Below are 20590 nucleotides of genomic sequence, written 5' to 3' on the forward strand. Positions count from 1 at the left end.
TTAGAGCAAAAGAGGAGCAGCTAGCTCTTAAATCTGGCAGAGGATGATTTTGCATCTGTTCTGGTGTCAGGTTAGTGGCTATTGCAAGTTTCTCTTTCTCTCTTTGCATGTGTTTACTCTGGATGTGATTTGAGAGAAAATATATAAATATCCAATTTCAGTTGGTGTGTCAGTACCTGGATTTGTGTGTTTAAATGTGTAAATCTGTAGAATGTTTTCAGAGATGTGCGGATCAGCATGTCTGAGCTAAGTGTAAATCTTAGGAAAATAACTCTGTGAAGTCATCAGCACAGAGAAATACAGCTTTTTATAAAATTGAAAGAAGCAAGAGGGAAAAATAAATCACTCCATATTTCTTAATGTTGAAAATGATTGCTGCCTTTTTAGGAAAGAAACCAGAAAGGGTTATATTTCTTCTTGAATTTATTTCACAGATGATTTTTTTTTCTGAGTCTGTGGGTAACATGTGCCTAAAACAAGAGCCTGCAAGTGGTGAGGGAGGGTCAGCTCTGTTTCAAACAAGTGACAGAGGATCAGCTGGGCTCCGTTTCTTTACTACTTGCCACACAAACAATTTAAAAGTGTCAGGAGCAAAAAGCAGGGTGCTTTTCACTTAAATATGGCCACATCATGGCAGCCTGTTCGTGGCATATATGAAGAAAAAAAATCTTGTGTGACATTTTTCCCCTTGATGAGAAATTCTGTGATGCTTTAGTCTCATGAGATCTTGTGGAACGAAATCTCATCATACCCCTACATTTTAAATATTCTTTTCAAGGCTGAAGGAACTACAGATCCCACCATCCATTTTAATGCTTTTAATATATTGCCAATAACATCTTTTCAAACTTTCAAAACATGCACAGACCTTTTTTCTACATTTATCTTTATTGTAGTACTCAGATTGTTAAAATCAAAGCTGCAATGCAATATAGTTTGTGTAGTCTTTCAAAGGGCAGCCGCATGGATCGTTCTCATTAATAGCTGATGTTCATGTGCACAGTAACTATTTCCATCGTAACAACAGGCAGCTCCACCAGTCAGAGATAGTGCTGTGAAACTCTAGGACTGTCTAGGACTATGTACAAGATAACAAATAAACCATGTTTTTTCAAATGAGATTGATATCTTACAAACTTCCACAGCATAAATCATCCAGTTACTCTCAGGTTGCTCATGGTAAATCTACCTTGAATGGTTATGGCAATCTACTATTGAAGAAGTGAATGGGATTTTTACTCTGTTGTGCTTTATACAAAACAATTTCAACCACCACTTCAGTCCAAGATGCAATATCTCCTGGTTTTAAGAACTTAGCAAAATTTCAGAGTAATATTCCCTCACCTGCTTTGATTTATTTGTTTCTTGTAGCTTCTGTCGGGCAGCATGGCTCTCTTTAGCTTTCTGTGCTGCATCCAGCTGGGCTTTCAGCTTCTCAACCATTGCCTGAAAAGCACACATATTTACGGCATTAACACAAGATTTGTTTTTTTTTAAAGTCTGAACATTTAGTTTTGCAAATATATCAGTCATCCACTGCAAACCAGTAAACATGAATATATAAGGATGGGAAACAGTCCTTGGCAGATTTCTAATGTAAAAATTAACACAAAGCCTGTAAGAATAAAGCCTTTTGGGAAAATTGAAAGGGTATAGATGTTGCCAGTTAAAGAAACAGAAACTATACAAAGTCAGTTTTTGTAGGCTGCATGTTTATATATCACTTTACTGCTCAAAGGCATGGCAGGCTGAACACACAAACACACACAACCTCTTAAGTTAAGACACACTGCCATGGCAGATATCGAAACGTCTATGCACAAGCAAAAGAAATAAAGTGCATGACTGTTAAAGGCACTTAACACAAACACATACACACAAACACTCCAAGTGTTTTGGGAATATCCGTTTGATTGCTTTGTCGTGTAGGGAGATGCTGGAGGTCAGCCCGATAGCTTGATAACACTTAGCATCACAAGTGTGAGTGTGTGCAGTGTGTAAGTGTGTGTTAAACAGGCAGTTCTTCAACCTCCACTATCAGAGATCCCCATGGATCTTTTAACATTGACACATGAAGACAGAAAGAGGGAGTTAAAGTGCACAGATCAATGAATGCTATAAATTAATGGATCCCCTCATGTGCTGTTAAATCTACACAAGGAAAGGAGTCCCTGAACATGTGCTGATAAAAGGCGGCTGCAACATTGACCTAAAGCTGGAGATGTTCAATTAAAAGATCCTTAAACAGAAAAAAAAAACATTGAAACTCATTGACTCTTAGCTGTGATAAATACTTGCTTTAGACTCATTTGACGCATTTGATTAGCAAAAGAAACAAAAAGGAGGAAAAAATACCCCCCAACACCAAAAACATTGCAGCTCTACTAAAAAAAAAAGGCAGAGGTAGAATGGACCGTGAAATTGACAGGTGAATTGGTGTAGCAACAGCAGTTTTGCAGACATTGTACCATACCGTCATGGTGACGAGGGAGCTGAGCCGAAAGGCAAATCTTTCAATTAACCGGTCGATATTCATCCCAACCCTTACCTATGGTCATGAACTCTGGGTAATGACCAGAAATAAATCATGAGTTCAATGAGGGAAATGAGATTCCTTGGGAGGGTGGCTGGGCTCAGCCTTAGAGATAGGGTGAGGAGCTTGGATAAGCAGATGAAGAGAAGAAGAATGAAGCTTAGCCGCTGCTCCTTCGTGTTAAAAGGAGCCAGTTGAGGTAGTCATTGAGGTGGGCATTTTATTAGGATGCTTCCTGAACACCTTCCTGTGTAGGTCTTAAGGGCATGCCTAACTGGAAGCAGACCCCAGGGTAGATCCAGGACTGGCTGGAAAATGTCACTAGAGAGAGAGATGTCTGGGCTGACGTTTGATGGATTAATGCATGGATGATTTTGCATCCCCTTTTGTGTCTTTCAAAAAAAACTGCCAACATTTGGAGAGATTGTGGATCGGTAGGTAGAGTGGAATATTAGGATTTGATCCCAGCTCCTTCAGTCACATGTTTGTGTGTCTTCAGGCAAGACACCTAAACCTAAGGGCAAGGTGTTACAGTCCCTTAATAGTTTGACACTATGTGTTGTTGAAAAGCTAGAGAGTTACTTTGTTTTAAGTTTCTAGCAGGTCTTTAAGAAAGTCAGTCCAGCACATTTTTATTCATCCAAGTTTAGCATGCTGGAGTTTCTGATACGTGGAAATAAAGTCCTGATCAGGAGATTTTAAAAGTATGGAAAGTCTATTCAGCAGAAATAAAAAGTAGAACAGCCAGTAAAAATATTTGGACAACATGCAGGATCCTAAAAAAATGTGAGTTAATAATTTATAGTGTTGATTTTATGTTCTGACAGAAATACATGTTAAACTTTGTATGAAAGAAAAGCCTCAGAGATAAGAAGTATCTTATTCCCGGACTAATGGCATCTCAGGGAAACTTTCCTAACAGGATTAGACATCATTTTGCATCTTAATAAATACTTTTCCAAAAATGGTTGTGTCATTTTGCAGAAAATAGGGCATTTTAATTTCCTGAGATATAATTATACTCACTGTGTTCCCCATGATCTCTGCCTTCACCAATTTGGCTCCTAGTTTGTTCATCTCCTCCTCTGACAGCAGTGGGATCTCCTCTTCTTCTTCTTCTTCTTCACTTTCACTCTCACTCCTTGGAGAAATATATAAAGATAGGGAAAAGGGGACAAACATTTTTAACCCTAGTGAGTATTTTGATGCCCAGTCAGAAGTAAATGATGGCAAACACCTGATCATAAAGCATCTTTTCTCTGCTATTGCTACTTTGCTATTTCACCCTAATATTAACTCTAATGGGAATCTTATCTATGACATTCTTAATTTAACCATTTAGTTATTATCTTCTACAGCTTCAAAATGTTTATCTGTCATGATTCATTTGAGCCTTTCTGCACCCCACCAGAGATCATTACAGCCTCGCCGTGGAGGATCTGAGCCGCAGCCTGGGAAGCATCATTCAAGACTATTACACTCCTCATAGTTTCATTTTATTCTGCTGCTACACTGGAGGCTCATTTCATGCTGCAGGGGTTCTGGGTGCTGGTTTAACCCAAACAGCTTAGCCTAATGAGGCAAAACCCTGAGCAACTAAAGAAGGCTTTACTAAGAAGGGATGCTCTGACATCTGGCCTACAACTGTGCTGTGACTGAGACAACCAGGAAAGTAAGAATGAATTTAATCTCATGATGCAATGGTTTGACTTATTTCATTTTGTCATCTAGGGTTTTTGCAGGGACAGAGTTTTAAATATGTTTCAGTCATGGAAATGTACTTTTTAAAAGACAGTCCCTTCTGCCATAAGACAGGCATTATGGTTACATCATAAAACACATGAACTGTGGGTGAGTTCAGAGATATGGGGAGTTTTTCTTGGAATATTTAGATTTATGTTCAAGAGAAGATAAGTGCTAATAAAGCATGTATGTGAAGACAGCTATGTTTTATGGAAGGGATTACTTTTAGAAAGTCTCGATAAGGTTGTTTTTAAGTCTACATTATGAAATTAAATGAAATAGTACTTTATGCATGTAGTGTAGACACAGAAGCACTTCAATTCTGATTCAAACTTTTCTGCTCTGTGGGTATAAATGTCATCACATGTGTGGCTGGTTGCATGTGTGCCACTCCTTTTCAATGTTTTTATATGATTTTATTTCTGCATTTTGGACAGATTGCTATGCAGTGTTCCTGATGTCCACTGGACTAATGTTGGAATGATTTGATTTCTATTTACCATGACTGTAGCAATTATTTTCCATCCTTGTCCTTCTATATTTTCCCAGTCACGCAAAGCACATTGAGATTATATGTAATCAGATGCACCAACTGTGAAATTTATTGCCTATACCAATACCGATGTTTAATAAAAATTAAGCTGTTGCTGATAACAGTGTTTGTGTCATTACTTCTTGTGTTGTAATAATATTCTTGTTGTGCCAACATTTTCTTTTCTCTTCATCTAATAAACAAATGTTGTTTCATTCTGATAAAACCACCACAGTAACTAGATCTGAGCTCATTGCTCCACTGGTGGCAAATGTTTACCAGCTTGCAATAGAAGTAAACCATAACTACTAGCTTGTTCTTCTCAAATGATTCGCTCTCAAACCAGACAGGGCTTCAGAGTGAAGCTTTGCAAGATTGATCTGCCTGATGACATACATGGAGTCTGGCCAATCCACTGGCTTTGCAAGGTTACGAAATTCAACACTGCCTCTGAATCTCAAAGAAAAATGAAATGAAAAACAACTAAATTCTACTCAACTAAAGTCTTGTGGCTATGTGTGCTCATGTTTTTCACATGAAAGGCATAAAAGGAGACTAGGAAACAGATATGAAGGCATCCCTGCATCCATCATGTCCTCTGAAAAACACATAAAACTGGAGTATCCAATCAGTACAGAACTGGCATACATCATTCAGTGAATAAGACAATGGTATAAAAACAAAAAACCTTGATGTCGAAGCAGCTTTTTCTCCATGCATGTTTAAGCCTTGAGGTGGTGCTGCAGTTTTCCCAGAATCTGTCTCTTTCTCCTGTTGTGGTTTCTCTGAGCTGGCAGATTCCTGGGCAGCACTGCTGCTCTTCTTCCAGGCTGGGATGCTTGTATTACGAGGACAAGAGTCTTCATCGTCTGAGCTGGGTTTTAGGAACCCTGTGGACCGACGTGAAGGAGGACGGTGATGACGATCTTAAAAGGAAGAAGAAATTGCAAAGCATGTTAAGTGACTTTTTCTTTTTTTAAGTTCTGCTTCTTTTTCTCAGACTTGTGTTAATATGTACTCTGACAGCAGTTAGAGAAGGCCTAATCATAAACCTACCTTCATCATTGTCGTCATCTTCTGAGGGTTTTAGGAAGCGGCTTTTTAGTGATCCAAGAGAGGAAGAACTTGGACTCCAATTTTGCATGGATGAGGACGATGCAACAGGTCTTTCGCTTTCTCTATTTCTCTCTCTGTTTCTTTCATTATGTCTGTCCCTCCCTCTATCTCTAACTCTGTCTCTATCCCCATCTCTGTCTCGGTCTCGGTCTCTATCCCTACATCTGTCTCTATCTCTGTTTCGGTCAGCATCTCGATCCCTTTCCCTTTCTTGTAACCTGTCACCCTCTCGACCATCGATCTCTTCCTCCCGCCCTTGATACCCTCCCCGCTCTCTCTCCCTCTCTTCTCCTCTTCCCCTTTCACTTATTCTCCACCGATTTCTCTCTGCTCCAACTTCCTCTTTTCTCTTCCATCTCTCTCTGTCCTCATTCTCTCCTTTCCTCCATCCTCCTCCTCTTTCTCCATACACAGCTTTTTCAGCCTCAGCAAGCCTTTTTTGAAATTCTTCCATTGACTACAAAAGGAGAAAAAAAAATGATATTACTTCAAGAAGGTCTCAGTTTTTGCAGTGTTGTTGAAATAGATTGTCAAATTTCACTTTCAAATCAGCAGCTAATCTCAATTACAGGAGCCAGGATCTAGTAATACACCACTATACTGAAATACCATACTTTCACACAACTGATCAATGCAACATACTTACACTGACAAATCATTTAGATAATATCTATAGGTAAATAAATGCCAACGCATTTCATACAAAGGTTACCCCACTAATTTAAATCTTAAATGTCAGTACATAAGATGTGCTTGCTTTACTGGATTAAACACAAATTTAAGGCTCATGCATAAATGCTGAGGTTAGCTGAAAACTAAAATAGTACAAAGAAGGCGCGCACACACACACATAAAGATGTGCTCACAATCTTCTGACAGTCACAGTTTGTCAGCTGAAGGCACAAACGCTGACACTGCTGAAAGTAACTGAACAGAGGACATTTGGCACTGTGAGTCTGTGTGAGTTTGTCTCTTTGCTGTCTGTTTGTGTCAGCAAAGAGATAGATTAATAAAAAAGCATATCATCCAAATACTAATTTCTCCCACAGTGCACAAGTATGTTTGTGTATGGGCTAGAGATTCACACAGTTAGCAGGCTAAACAGTAAAAGACAGCGGTAGTCTGAAGTCTTTACCTGCATTACAAGTTGTTAAACTTAATTCTTGATATTTTAGACCAGTTTAGGCCTGCAATCTCAGTTAAATGCTCTGTATGAACTGTAATGCAGCCACTTGTCACTAGTACAGTAGCTGCAGTAAATGGCCACTGCTCTGCTGCTATAATGCACTATACAGCAACAATAACATCTTGTAGGAACAGAGAGTGTATTTTGATTTTAGGAAACTGGGATAGACTCGTATGTAAGCTGCAGTTACACTCAAGAATGCAATGGGGGGGGGGGGGTGCTTATAAAAGTTGTATGGATGTCAATAAATGTTTCATTCGCAATGGTTCAATAAAAAAGTTGTTCACAAAAAATTAATAAATAAATAAGCAATCAGTATCCACATTCAGCACAGGCATGTTGACGTGAACCTGCAAAAACGATAGAGTGCGAGTAGTGTTAATGTCTCTGCAAACCAAATTAACATTATTTACCCACTGATGCTGGGATCCTGTCTTACATAAAATGTGCTCAACTGTTTTCAAGTATTTTCATTATGTTTTAACAAGTTAATTAAGCATAACTGGAATTTGTGTTAAACTGGATTACACAGTACACCTAAGGGCATCCCTACAAATAAGCTATTGACTTTATAAAAAGGAGGATAACACAAATGCTCCCAGAAAAGGAAGCCAAAATATTGTCATATGCCAAGCCTCCTCCATGTAAACAGACAGGTATGGGTTCAATACTAAAATAAGAACAGACCTTCATGTGAATTATATGTAATATATCATGTCACATATTTATATTTAAACAAAGTTTTTGCCATAATAGTAAGCATTTACCATGCTAATTAGTGTCTGAATGTGCATTTGTTCTAAAGTTTAGTTTTAATTAGTTATTTGATACCAAAGCATCATTACAGACACCTCAGTTGACAAACGTGCCTCCTTCATTAGTCGTCATCACTCTTACTTAGCAGAGTAGAGGAATGATACACTACAGAGATCTACACTACAGAGATCTTTGCCCTTGAACTTTTAAGCTTGAGGTGCAATTTGGTTAACAGAAGGGGCAGGACATAAATACCACAACTCCATCACCCAGATCCTTCTGCATGTCTTGGCTCCAAATGGCATCACTAATATGCCAGCACCCATTGTGAGGGTATCTTGGCTTTATTTGTTTGAAGGGGAGATGGAGAAGCATCTTCTCCAAATAAACACAGGCTTAAGTGTCGTCACACAACAGAAACAAAGAATCAAACTATCCTCTAAACTCATTTTGAAATCATTTGGATATTGCACCACTTCCTGGTGGTGTGGTGACTCTGTGGCTTGTATGCGCCTGCTAAATTATGCATGCAAATGTGTTAATGCAGCCATTGTGTGCCATCAGTTCTCACGCCGTATCTCTCAGCCACAATATCGTTGAGGCTGCGCTGCTCCCTCTCAGCCTGCTCCTTCATCCTCTGGTAGCTCTTCCTCAACCAGCTCAGACCTCCATCATTCACTACCGAGACTGCAGAGACAGGGAAGAAAAAAAAAACATTAAAACCTTTATTTTCTAATTTATCACTCAAGCATCTTTTACAACACAGTATGAGGATTATCAACTTGCACAAATGAAAGCAAAGGCAATGAGATCCCACTTAAATAGGGAGCTTAAAGTTTACTCTTAGAAGAGATTAAAGCATGATGATGAGTGAAAGGTTGAAGGAGGACACAGCAAATGATGAAGCCAGCTGAAATTTAAAAGAAAGGCAGATACATTCATTTATGTTACATAACTGGACCCAGAATATTATTTAAGAAGATAGTGGAATTTGGTAAACACAACCTAAAGTGAAAAATTAAAGAGGAAAAAAAAAAGAAAGAAATTCAACTGAAGTCTAAGAAGAAAAAATAGATCAACAAGAAAGTTCAACATGTTTAAAGAGGGGGAATAAAGGTCAGAAGAAACTAGATTTAAAAAGATAAGAGGATTAATCTGTCTTTTAGTCAGTGGGAAAGAAATAGGCTAATATTTAAAAAAAAACAATAGTTCATATAACTTCCCAGAAAGTTAAAAACATGATAGGTGTAACAGCCAAAATTTCAGATCAAAGACAATATCAAGGTTCTGGTTTGTTTTGTTTTTGACAACTGCTTGTGGTTGTACAAAGCATAAGAATTGAAGACAAAATACCAAACGTTCCTTCTAAATCTTTGTCTGTATGCCTATTTGTTTATCACAGTGCTAAAGACTGATCATAATTGTATGCACATAGCTATATATTCAGTTTTTATAAACACATCTAATTATAGATTTGTTTGTCACTGTTGCATCCTTCTGGGGAAAAAGGATTCTTAGACTATTTCCCAGAACAAAGAAAGAAGTGTACCCAATGTAAAACCATTTTAGTATACGAAGGGCAAAGCAGGTAAACATTCATGCCTCTGTGTGAGTATGTGTGTGTGTGTGGGCAAAATTTGCCTTTCTGTTAAAATTAAGCTTTCCCAAGGCAATGCCAGCTTCAGAGAAACCTGTACTTACTGTGTAAAGATAAGAGACACGTGTGCATGTACCTGCATTTGCTTGTCAGCTTAACACAGCTTACTCTCTGCCTGTCAGTCTCTCTCTCTCTACATCCTTAAATCCCTGACTCGTACGTCTTTCTCTACTCCATCTAATTTCTCACTCTTCAGTCAAACCTTCGTGATGACATTCGTGTGCGCACATAACTCTGTGTTTAGAAATATTTTTTTCAGCACTCATAAAAATCTCCACCTTAATCAATATGGGCAACATTGTGTCAATTCTTCCACCAGTGATGAAAATAATTAAACAAATCCTTTGTGAAACAAAGTTTTGGGCTGATACATGGATGAAGAGCTAAAGGGCTACTAGAGCTTGTTTCAAGGTAAATCTAGGCAGAAAGGATGAGAGGTTCGTACAGTTTGTTTATTGTATAACATGTATTGTATAACAGCATGGTGAGGTTCTGTGGCAGGATCAGTAACTCCCCACTAAATGGAAAGTTCCTGAATCTCAATTTGAATCTGATTGGTCGTTGGTTCATATACCAACAAGACAAAGACCCCAAGCATATTTCAAAGCTGTGCAAAGACTATTTGACCAAGAAAAAGGAATCTGGAGTACTGGAACTGATGGACTGGCCAAGTCAAAGTCAGGATTTGAATCCTATTGAACAAATTTGGGATTTAGTAGATTCCAACATTGATGGCACAAAAGTTTCATCTAAAGCAAGTCTGTGGGAACAGCTAGAAACTATTTGGAACTCAATAAAAAAAGAGACTGTGGAAAAGTACATAAAAACAATGCCAGCAAGAATGCAAGCTGTTATCAAGGCCAAACAAAATATACATAACATACAAAATATTAAGTTTTTGAGTTATTATGTGTGAAATAGGACTATTTAGTTGTTTCAGTTTGTTATTTGCCAAATAACTAACAATAACATTTTTAGTTTCGAACGTTTTTGAAAGATTTTTAAAATGTTTGTTTTCTCGTTTTTATGACAGGTGGTCTAATAAATTTGTTAAGCACTATATATATATATATATACACACACACACACACTAGTGCATCTCAAAAAATTAGAATATCATGAAAAAGTTCAATGTTTTTTGTCACTTGTTTCTGCAAGTGAAACCCATATATTATATAGACATATTACACACAGAGTTAAGTATTTCAAGCCTTTATTTCTTGAAATGTTGATGATTATGGCTTACAGATAAGAAAACCCAAAATTCAGTGTCTCAAAAGATTAGAATATTGTGAAAAAGGTCAATACTGGAAAGTCATGGTGCCACACCCTAATCAGCTAATTAACTGCAAACACCTGCAAAGGTTTCCTGAGCCTTTAGATGGTCTCTCAGTCTGGGTCAGTAGGCTCCACAATCATGAGGAGGACTGCAGACTTGATAGATGTCCAGAAGACTGTCACTCACACCCTCCACAAGGAGGGTAAGTCACAAAAGGTCATTGCTAAAGAAGCTGGTTGTTCACAGAGTGCTGTATCCAAGCATATTCATAGAAAGTTAAGTGGAAGGAAAAAGTGTGGTAGGAAAAGGTGCACCAGCATGAGGGATAACCGCAGCCTGGAGATGATGATCATCAAGCAAAATCCATTCAAGAATTTGGGGGAGCTTCACAAGGAGTGGACTGAGGCTGGAGTCAGCGCATCAAGAGCCACTACGCTCAGACGAATCCTAGACATGGACTACAAATGCCGCATTCCTCGTGTCAATCCACTCCTGAACCAGAGACGTCAGAAGCGTCTTACCCGGGCTGTGGAGAAAAAGAACTGGACTGTTGCTCAGTGGTTCAAAGTCTTCTTTTCAGGTGAAAGAAAATTTTGCATATCATTTGGAAATCAAGGTCCCAGAGTCTGGAGGAAGAGTGGAGAGGCACAGAATCTATGTTGCATGAAGATCAGTGTGAAGTTTCCACAGTCAGTGATGATTTGAGCTGCCATGGCATCTGCTGATGTTGGTCCACTGTGTTTTCTGAAGTCCACAGTCAACGCAGCCATCTACCAGGACATTTCAGAGCACTTCATGCTTCTTTCTGCTACAAGCTTTATTGGAGATGCTGATTTCATTTTCCAGCAGGACTTGGCACCTGCCCACACTGCCAAAGGTACCAAAAGCTGGTTCAGTGACCATGGTGTTACTGTGCTTGATTGGCCAGCAAACTGGCCTGACCTGAACCCCATAGAGAATCTATAGGATATTGTCAAGAGGAAGATGAGAGACACCAGACCCAACAATGCAGATGACCTGAAGGGCTATCAAAGCAACCTGGGCTTCCGTTACACCTGAGCAGTGCCACAGGCTGATCGCCTCCATGCCACGCCACATTGATGCAGTAATTCATGCAAAAGGAGGCTCAACCAAGTATTGACAAGAGAGAGTGCATAGAAATGAACATACTTTTCAGAAGCCTGACATTTCTGTTGAAAATATCCCTTTTTTAATTGATCTTATGTAATATTCTAATCTTTTGAGACACTGAATTTTGGATTTTCTTATCTGTAAGCCATAATCATCAACATTTCAAGAAATAAAGGCTTGAAATACTTCACTCTGTGTGTAATATGTCTATATAATATATGGGTTTCACTTTCAGAAACAAGTGACAAAAAACATTGAACTTTTTCATGATATTCTAATTTTTTGAGATGCACTAGTATATATATGTATATGTGTATATATATATATATCTTACATGTGGACCTGCCTAAATGAAGAGTCTACTGATCTTTGATGTTACCTTTTGTTGTTGCAGCACCAGCCTTTTCCTCTGGGGGCAGACCAGTTCCTCCATCTTTCCAGTATGGGTTCAGCTCTAATTTGTGCAAACCAGCCTGAGGGAAACACAAATACGCAAAAATACACACAAACACCTGAGTCATTTTTGTAAACTGTCAACAGCACAACAGGGGCACAAAAGCTCAAAACTAACAAAAAAACACCTTGCAGACAGCACTAAGTACACACACTGTCCGAGAAGGAAAGACCCCTGTTACCTTGGTAACCACACAGCTGGGAAAATGAGGAGAAAGAATGCAACTGTATAGTGTGCAATCCAAGCAATAACAAACCTGATTCCTCTGCCTCCCTCTAATACAAACCTGCATGTTATGTTGCATCAGGATTCAAGTAAAGCATGCATGATGGCACTGTATGAGGATGCCATAAATTTAAAGCACCCCGTAAACATGCTCACCTGTTCAATGGCCTGAGCCTTTGCCCTCTCCTCTTCTTTCAGACGTTCTTTCTCAGCCCTCCTCTCTGACGTAGAGGTGGTTTTCATTGCCAAGAAGTCAAATGTCATCCATTCATCTCTCTATTGAAAAAGGAAGGAAACAACATTAATAAATATCTCTGGCTCTAAAGCAGTGGTGGCAAACGTGTTTGCATGCTAAACGTGTAATCAAAGCTCTTGATACATGTTTACTTTCTACACATGAATGGCTTCTTTTTCACCTCCATTTGGAAAAAAACATTCACTTCAGTATTGCCTCAAATGCACAGTCTGTAAATTCTGCTGCCAGGGTGCTCTCAGTCAAATCAATAACAAAAGTAAAAAGAGCTGAGCACTGCCCTGCTCGGCAGCTTATTTCTCATTTAGAATTGGGGGACAGATTGTTTGCAAGAAGGCATAAGGAGGGAAATCCAGTAACAACACGGTACCAGTATCAATATGTCTGATACCTACTGGACCAAGTTACAACACAGCTTTCAGTGCTTCATTTCAGTACACAACCACCCCAGCGCTCAAAATGAAAGGCACAAAATATGTTATGTAAACTTTGTGATTTTATGTGCACTCGTTTTTTTTCAGCAGAGCATGAACATCTTTTTTACTTGTTTTGCTGTCCTGACTAATGTCTTTGCTCTGCACGAGTTCCTCCACAGACGTCACACTGACTGGCACATCAACTTCATTGTTTGTCTCGGATGCTGTATAAGTTTTGTCTGAGTCTCTTAAATAAAGAAGTTACACCTGTTTCATTTACTTATCTTACGTTCTTTTGACATATTTTAAGATTTTTCTCTGTATCATTTAAGATACAGATGCAACCTTTATTCACCCACTGATTTTTAACTCAATTTTTCCTCTTACAAGTATTGATTCAGACACGTTCAGTCACTGGCACCATTTATTGCTGGTATTGAGGGAAAAAAATACTATTTCCAAGTAGCTCACAGGGTTATCCCAGAAGGTCACTTTTAACAGATTTTCTTCTTCATTATCAAAAACCATCAATGATGCCAAAATGTTAATTTAACTTTCAGTATATACTTTACGAAATGCATTTTTTCACAGAAAATAGTCCTTGATTCCCCATCACGGAGCCTTAACAGCTGCACTTGCAGTCATTGCCAGAGAATAATAGTGGTCCAGGTATACAGCAAGTAAGCAGCACAAACAAATCATAAATGAAATACAGCAACAGAACAGCAGTTTCCAGTAGCAGGTCATATTTCCTTATGTAGCAGTGTCGTGGAACATCCAGAATTTCCAGGGCAACAATAAACATTCCGTGTCTGTCACGGTGTCTCTGTCATGGCAGTTGCCAAAGAAAGACAAGTCTCTGTACAACTATAAAATTTCAAGTTTCTCTGGCTTTGAAAACGGTTTCAAATACTGTATAACTGTATAACTCAGGTGTGACCATTTTTAAATTAGTATGGAAATTTCAGTGCAAAATTCTACTATGTGGTGGACAGAGGAGACTGTTCAAAATGCTACTGTAAAGCTTAACCAACCAGTTTTTGGCTTAAAGTTCATTTTTTGTAGAAAGAAACATCTTCAATAAAAGAGGGGCGCCAGACATTTAGACTTAGTATCTACATTGCAGGCTGAGGAAGTTACCTGTTGGACATTTTGAGATGGGCTTTGGTTGCTCTCTGAAGGCTTGGAGTCATCAGGAAGCTGCCAGGCTTTAGCAACTTGTGTCTGTGGCTGAGCTTCAACCCACTCATCACCAGAGTCCTGACAAAGACACAGATAGCAGAAAATGGAATTATGAAAGAATTCATGGCTATCACTAAATTTTGAAAACTGCTTTTCCTACAAGTCTATAGTTGTCTTTAAATAACCACTATGTGTATCACACTAGATCCAACCTGGGGTTAGGGGATAATACCTGGAAGGGTCTTTGGTAGAACTATTGTATATATGTCCATTCTGTTGGGAATTCAATAAATGAAAAAAGGTTGAAACTAATGCTAACATTTGACAGCAATGTACCACTTTAAATCTAGGTCCTTTGGGGCTTTTCCACTATGACTTTTGGCCACGCCAAGCCAAACCAAGCCATGCTGATTTGCTTTTCCATCTCCTGTTTGGCCATGCCAAGCTGTGCTTGAACAGTCCTGCTCTAGAGCAGTAGCCAGGAGCCAGCCCCGCACTGACGTTAAAGCGGTTTGCAGGGTATGATTTGCTGGAGTTTGCGATAAATTTTTAGCACACGGGGAGATACATGTTATCACTGCCTCTGCTCTGACTGACCATAACTCTGTAACAGTGGTGGTCTAATGTCATCATTCACTGTGCAACTGAAATGTTTATGGCACACAACCAAAATTCAAGTTTTATGTGCTCATACTACGGTCCGATAGTTGCGCATGGCTGGTGTTCTCACACTAAAGAGTGAAGTCAGGACATACCAGGCACAGTTTACAACTTTTTCTGTACCTTCTTAATTTATTAACTGGCACCAGTAAAGCATGCAGTGCCCAATCCAAGATATGATTGTGCTCAATTTCTGCTAACTGCTAATCAGTCATCAAAAGACTGATCTTCACCTTCTCTCTTTTCGATGATAAGTGTAAATTATTATTAGTTTATTGTTTGCGGAAAGAGAGAGATAAATAGAGCAAGGGAAAGAGAGAGACAGAGGGAGAGAGAATGGAAAAAGAGCAGCACACAGCCATGTCAGTTTGCAGAAGCTTAATTTTTCTTTACAACAATGTGAAGTCAATCAGATCAGACTGTGCAGAGATCAGACTGTGGATGAGATTGAGGAAGGCTCAAATCGCCGTGTCATCAGTTCTAGACACGCCCTCAAATGGGTAGCTGTGTTGTGGTGGAAAAGCAAATCCCCTGCAGCGCTGGACTGCCATGCCAAGTCAAACCAAGTAGAGTTAAGCCACGCCATGTAATGGAAAAGCCCCACTTGAGGCAGCTCAGTTTTTCTTAGATACAAGAAGGGGCAAGAAAAAAGTTGGGAACCACTGGCCTAGCAGAATGTTTAAGGCCCCTTTTCGACCAAGCTGGTGCCAGTGCTATTGGAACCTGCTTAAAGGAATCCTGCAGTGGAGACTGACTGCATAACTTACCTCTGAGCTGTCACTAGAGCCATCTCCTGCTTCTGCTGTCTTCTTCTCCGTCTTGGCCTTCTTCTTCTTCTCCTTTTTCTTTTTAGATTTCTTTTCTTTTTTCTTCTTGCTCTTTACAGAACCATCCTGTATGGGGCAAAAACATCATCAGTCCAGTTTTTCTTTAATAACTGTATTATTCGTTGATTTAAGATGCAATACATTTGCCAGCCCTAATACTGAAATGGGTTCAGGTGTCTCCATAAAACTCAGGAGGGTTTTGAAATTACATTTATTAGCATCCAGAACACTGAATACTAATTTAAGGAGTAGTTAAGTGATTAAATTACCTAATGCTGCCATAACCAACAAAAACCAAAGTGCACTACCTTATAGTGATGAAAATCTGCAGCACATTCACCACTGTTTTGGGTTGCAGCTTATTCTAGACATATATTAGAGTATGTCCATCAAAATGACACAATTCAGATGAGAAATCAGTGACTCTTTTGATATAAACTTAAATCAAAAAGTAAGGCAATTTGTGTTTGGTACATTATTTCTTTGTTGTAACAGTGCTTCTTGGCAATAAATCTTATACAGTTGGAAAGCCTGTTTATTGCCCTTTTAAATGATGCTACATTTGTAAGGATCATGCATTTGTGGGATGAGCAGCAGAGCTGAGTATGTGGGTTGCGCCCATGAAAAATGTGCCAAATTTTCTCTGCCAGTGCCAAACAGCTGATTTTGCTGTTGCTATTGACTCTTGTTTTGAGCTTCTGGTACCCCCAGGTGCTGCCAATCTGGTGCCAGATTGGCAGCACCTGTGAGCATGGGCCCAGCTACAGAGGTCAGTAGATGTCTGCTTCAAGAATCGGCATGCCAAGTTTGACTGATCTAGATAGGGCTCGTCGGTTGGGCAACTTCAAGCTGGTGTTCCGCAAAACCGAGATGCAGCATTGTTTGGAAATTGTCCAGGAAATTTCCATAAAATTATTTGCCAAGAAGCATTGTTACAACAAAGAAATAATGTACCAAACACAAATTTCCTTGCTTTCTGTTTTATGTTTAATACTTTGACACTTCATAATAATTATTTTTATATGCAAATTTTTCAGAGACACATCTTTGTTACGTACGTCTCCTATCTCCTGCAGCCGCTTGTTGACCTCTGGCAGCATCCAAGTGTCCTCCCCTCTCTGCCTCTTCAGCTCTTTTCTCCTCTCTTCCTTCTCATACTGCTTTTTGGCCTGATAAAACAAGAGAGACAAATAAAGAAACAGAGATAAATTTAGCTTTTCATTATGAGGTTTCTAATGAGTGCTTGTCAAGTGCAGCAGACTTAACAGCTCATGTTAATGTAAGAGTGTACAAATAAAATCTGCTGAGAAATTTATGAAACCAACTACACAGACTTTTAAAGTAATTTAATCTATTGAAAAGCCTTACATGTTTAGATACAAAATCATGTGGCAAATGACAGGACTAGAATAAGTAATTACACGAGCCAAATAGTTTTTAAAATATAGAAGCAATAAAGAGGAGCCAGCTACACTATTTACTCTGGCTCGTAAAAGCACAGGTGAGCCAGTCAGATAATGTCTTTGCATCCCTCAGGAAGCATCATTGGTCTGCCTCATCTGTTCACTGTTTGTGTGAGTCTGGTGGCAGAGCAAACACAGCTGCGAAGCATAAAGATAACGCACAATTAAAAACCTGTGTGCATACTGGATTACAACAGCGAGCCTGTCCTATTCTTCACTCTGGGTACAGAGTATATCTGCGACCAGGACATAAAAGCTCTTTATCCAAGGTCTCATATCTGCCCCTGCAGTGTCAGTCTTGTACCATCCTCTCTGCTGTTTGATGGTATCCGACTACACAGACAGTTATTATCGTCCCATGCATTATTGTCAAGACACACGGATGATGTTAACTTTCAAAGAGAAAGGGAGGAAAAATAAATACAACTGACATAATGGAAAAGGCAAACTGGACATAAATAACAGGTTGGGCTCAAACGACATCCTAACGTTAGAGTGACGTTAGCTGTTAGCCTCCTTAGCTTTGTAGCTTTCAAACGGATACAGCATGTATGATCTAAGAAAGAAAGAAATCACTGAAGGTGACCTTGGGTCATAGACGTGGCTGTTAAATACCAGTTTTAAACTACATACCTTTTCTATAGCTTCTTTCCGTGCCTGTCGCTTATTTTCCTTTCTTTCATCGATGCTGCCCGAGCTCTCAAAACTCACTCCGTAAGCCGCCATGACACTGTCGTCATTGTTTTTGTTGGATGTCGTAAAGCTTTGGCGTTTACGACAACCGTTGATTTCTGGATCTTGTAGTCAGTAGACACGAAAGTTAGTGTTTGCTACATGGACTGGTTTACTGTCATTTGAAACACAAGATGTATGTGCCATAAATGGATAACACTACTTGGATTAGGCAAATGTTTATTCAGTTGAGCCCATAAAGCCATGAGTTAAATGGGCCCTCTACAGTTGTGATTTATTTGTGATGACCACATCTGTGCTGGATTTGAACCATTGGTGCTAGCATCCTAGCTAACAGTTACATCATTTTAGAAGTGAAAAGTGTGTCAAGCTAATTTTTGGGTTGTAATGCTGAAATAATTTATACATTCCACCTATACAGTCATTTTAACACTTTTGTTGTACCCATTTTTGCCACTTTTAACCAATTTCTGTTGCATTTTGCCATTGCTTTCCTCTACACTGCCACTTTGCTGCCCTTTTCCATTTTTGCCAAGTTTTGCGCCTTTCATAGAACTTTTTTGCCAAACATAACCACTTTTCTGCTACTTCATTTTTCCACTTTAAACCAAGCAGCAACCTCCGGTCCTAAAAAAAAAAAGAAGCCAGTGCTGAAGTGCAAAACATTGCAATACAGAGAGTGTCCACTTGAGGCTGGCTGCAGGAACACCAAAAGTCCTGTACACAATACATGTTAAAAAGCAGTTTTTTACACTAGAAATAAACTGTTTTACAGCCTGGTTCAAAAACTGAAAAGTGTCTCACTAGCTAATGTCTTCATGTCCTCTCACTGTACAGGAGGTGAATTTTTTTGAACCACAATCATTTAGATTATATTTAGGAAAAACCTCACTGCGCACTGATTGGTGCGTCTCATTTGATGGACAGATATCTTGACAGGTGAAATGGGTCTGGCTGCAGACCGTCAAACTCAGACAACCCTCCAGCAGACCACTTATGTGAGATGCCGCATATCTCAGACAAAAGCTAAGTACTGGTAATGGAAGAAGAAGAGGGAAGCGAATGCCAGATAAACACCAACAAAGAAAAAGATGAAGTGTCGTCGTTAGTTGTAGACTATTTCACATGTAACGGTTCCACCTCAGATGCCAAACAAAGCCTTCGACTGTCTAACTCATTATAAAAAGATGTATACCTAAAACGCTTAATCCAGAAGTGTAATCTGGTTTTATTTGAAAGGTTTGTGTTAATTTCAGTCCTGACAGTGGTAGATTTACATTTACTCATTTTCTTGTCTTTACCTTAAATGGCAATGGCCACTTTTTTAACCAATTTTTGCTGTGTTATGGCCCATTTATGCCACATATAATCCACATTTAATCAATTTCTTCGTCTTTCAATTCAATTCTGCCCGTTTTAAGCTTTTACTTTTTAAAAAATACTTTTTACCCATTTTTGCCATTGTTTGGCCACTTTTTTTATCCAACTTTGCCTCTTTATCCCAATTCAACCCATTTTTGCCACTTTTCACAATTATTCAGTTCTTTTCTGTTAAAGCTGTCTCAGTTTCTTCTCTTTATTGTCTGGCATACTGATTGTGAATAATATGGCCTTGCTATGAGGTTGATATTACTTTCCCTTCCATTTAGTCCAATGTGCCCATCGGTATTGTAAACATTACCATTAAACAGGTCATTCTGTTTTAAGGGGTTTGCATTAATAAGGAGGCTATATTGCAGTACAAAATAAATAAATAAAACTCTTGTTGCTCTTGTTGTTGTTTTCTTGTTGCTTTGATTATTGATTATTAAGGTTAGAAATAAAATATAGTTATTGCAGGTTAAATTGACAATGGACCATGATTTTGCTAACCTCCAAGGGCCCCCAGTTTGGCTGGGCCCCTTTATCCCCCCTTATGGGCAGCCTTGCTAATAAATGTATATAAAATCTATGTTTGCAACAGCTTTTGCCCTGCACCTGTTTATCTCAAAGGTATGTTTCTTCTTACCACAACCAAGAAGAAAGAATACTAAAAGAAATGCATATATTATGGCAATGGCTTCTGTTTGGTTCTGATTCTGATTTTTTTTTTTTTATTAATCTAGAATAAATTTAGAATAAGATTCATTTAAAAGGGGACACTTTTTTGAATTAAAAGATTTAAACTCTGGACCTCCTTCAGTCTTCCCTAGCTACAGGCTGGAAGATCATAGTATGTTTTAAGATTTTCTTTAAAGTAGACCAAGCCAAACTGATAAGTAAATTTTCCAGACCAAAACAATATTAAAAATGGTGACATTTAAATGTTCACTCAGATTAAACCCACACTTATTTATGTCACTACCACCCTTTCAGGGATGTATTTCTTTTGGAAGCTCTCTCTAATCTGTCAGGGAAGCAACTGTTTCACATTATTTCAGTATAAATGTCTCTCAACTCCTGCGAGCTGAACATTTGAAATGTCCCGTAGATCAATGGCCTTTA

The 20590-nt window shown here is 38.8% G+C and overlaps 1 protein-coding gene across 2 annotated transcripts in view; it reads right to left on the minus strand.

Moving 5' to 3' along the window:
* Window positions 1-18169, minus strand: part of cwf19l2 (CWF19 like cell cycle control factor 2) — a 31532-nt gene extending 13363 nt beyond the window's left edge. Inside the window, exons 1-11 of one of the 2 annotated variants that reach the window (XM_041811958.1) lie at window positions 18047-18169; window positions 17009-17119; window positions 15891-16016; window positions 14422-14541; window positions 12769-12888; window positions 12313-12406; window positions 8438-8553; window positions 5865-6381; window positions 5497-5734; window positions 3560-3674; window positions 1345-1446 (exon numbers count right to left, since the gene is read on the minus strand). In XM_041811958.1, coding sequence (XP_041667892.1) covers window positions 1345-1446; window positions 3560-3674; window positions 5497-5734; window positions 5865-6381; window positions 8438-8553; window positions 12313-12406; window positions 12769-12888; window positions 14422-14541; window positions 15891-16016; window positions 17009-17119; window positions 18047-18139 — 1752 coding nt within the window. In that variant the 5' untranslated portion in view covers window positions 18140-18169. The remainder of the gene's footprint in view (window positions 1-1344; window positions 1447-3559; window positions 3675-5496; window positions 5735-5864; window positions 6382-8437; window positions 8554-12312; window positions 12407-12768; window positions 12889-14421; window positions 14542-15890; window positions 16017-17008; window positions 17120-18046) is intronic. The other variant, XM_041811950.1, reaches the window with a different exon arrangement.
* Between the last annotated feature and the right edge of the window lie 2421 nt (window positions 18170-20590).

Source organism: Cheilinus undulatus, linkage group 2 (genome assembly GCF_018320785.1).
Source record: "Cheilinus undulatus linkage group 2, ASM1832078v1, whole genome shotgun sequence".
Lineage (NCBI taxonomy): Eukaryota > Metazoa > Chordata > Actinopteri > Labriformes > Labridae > Cheilinus > Cheilinus undulatus.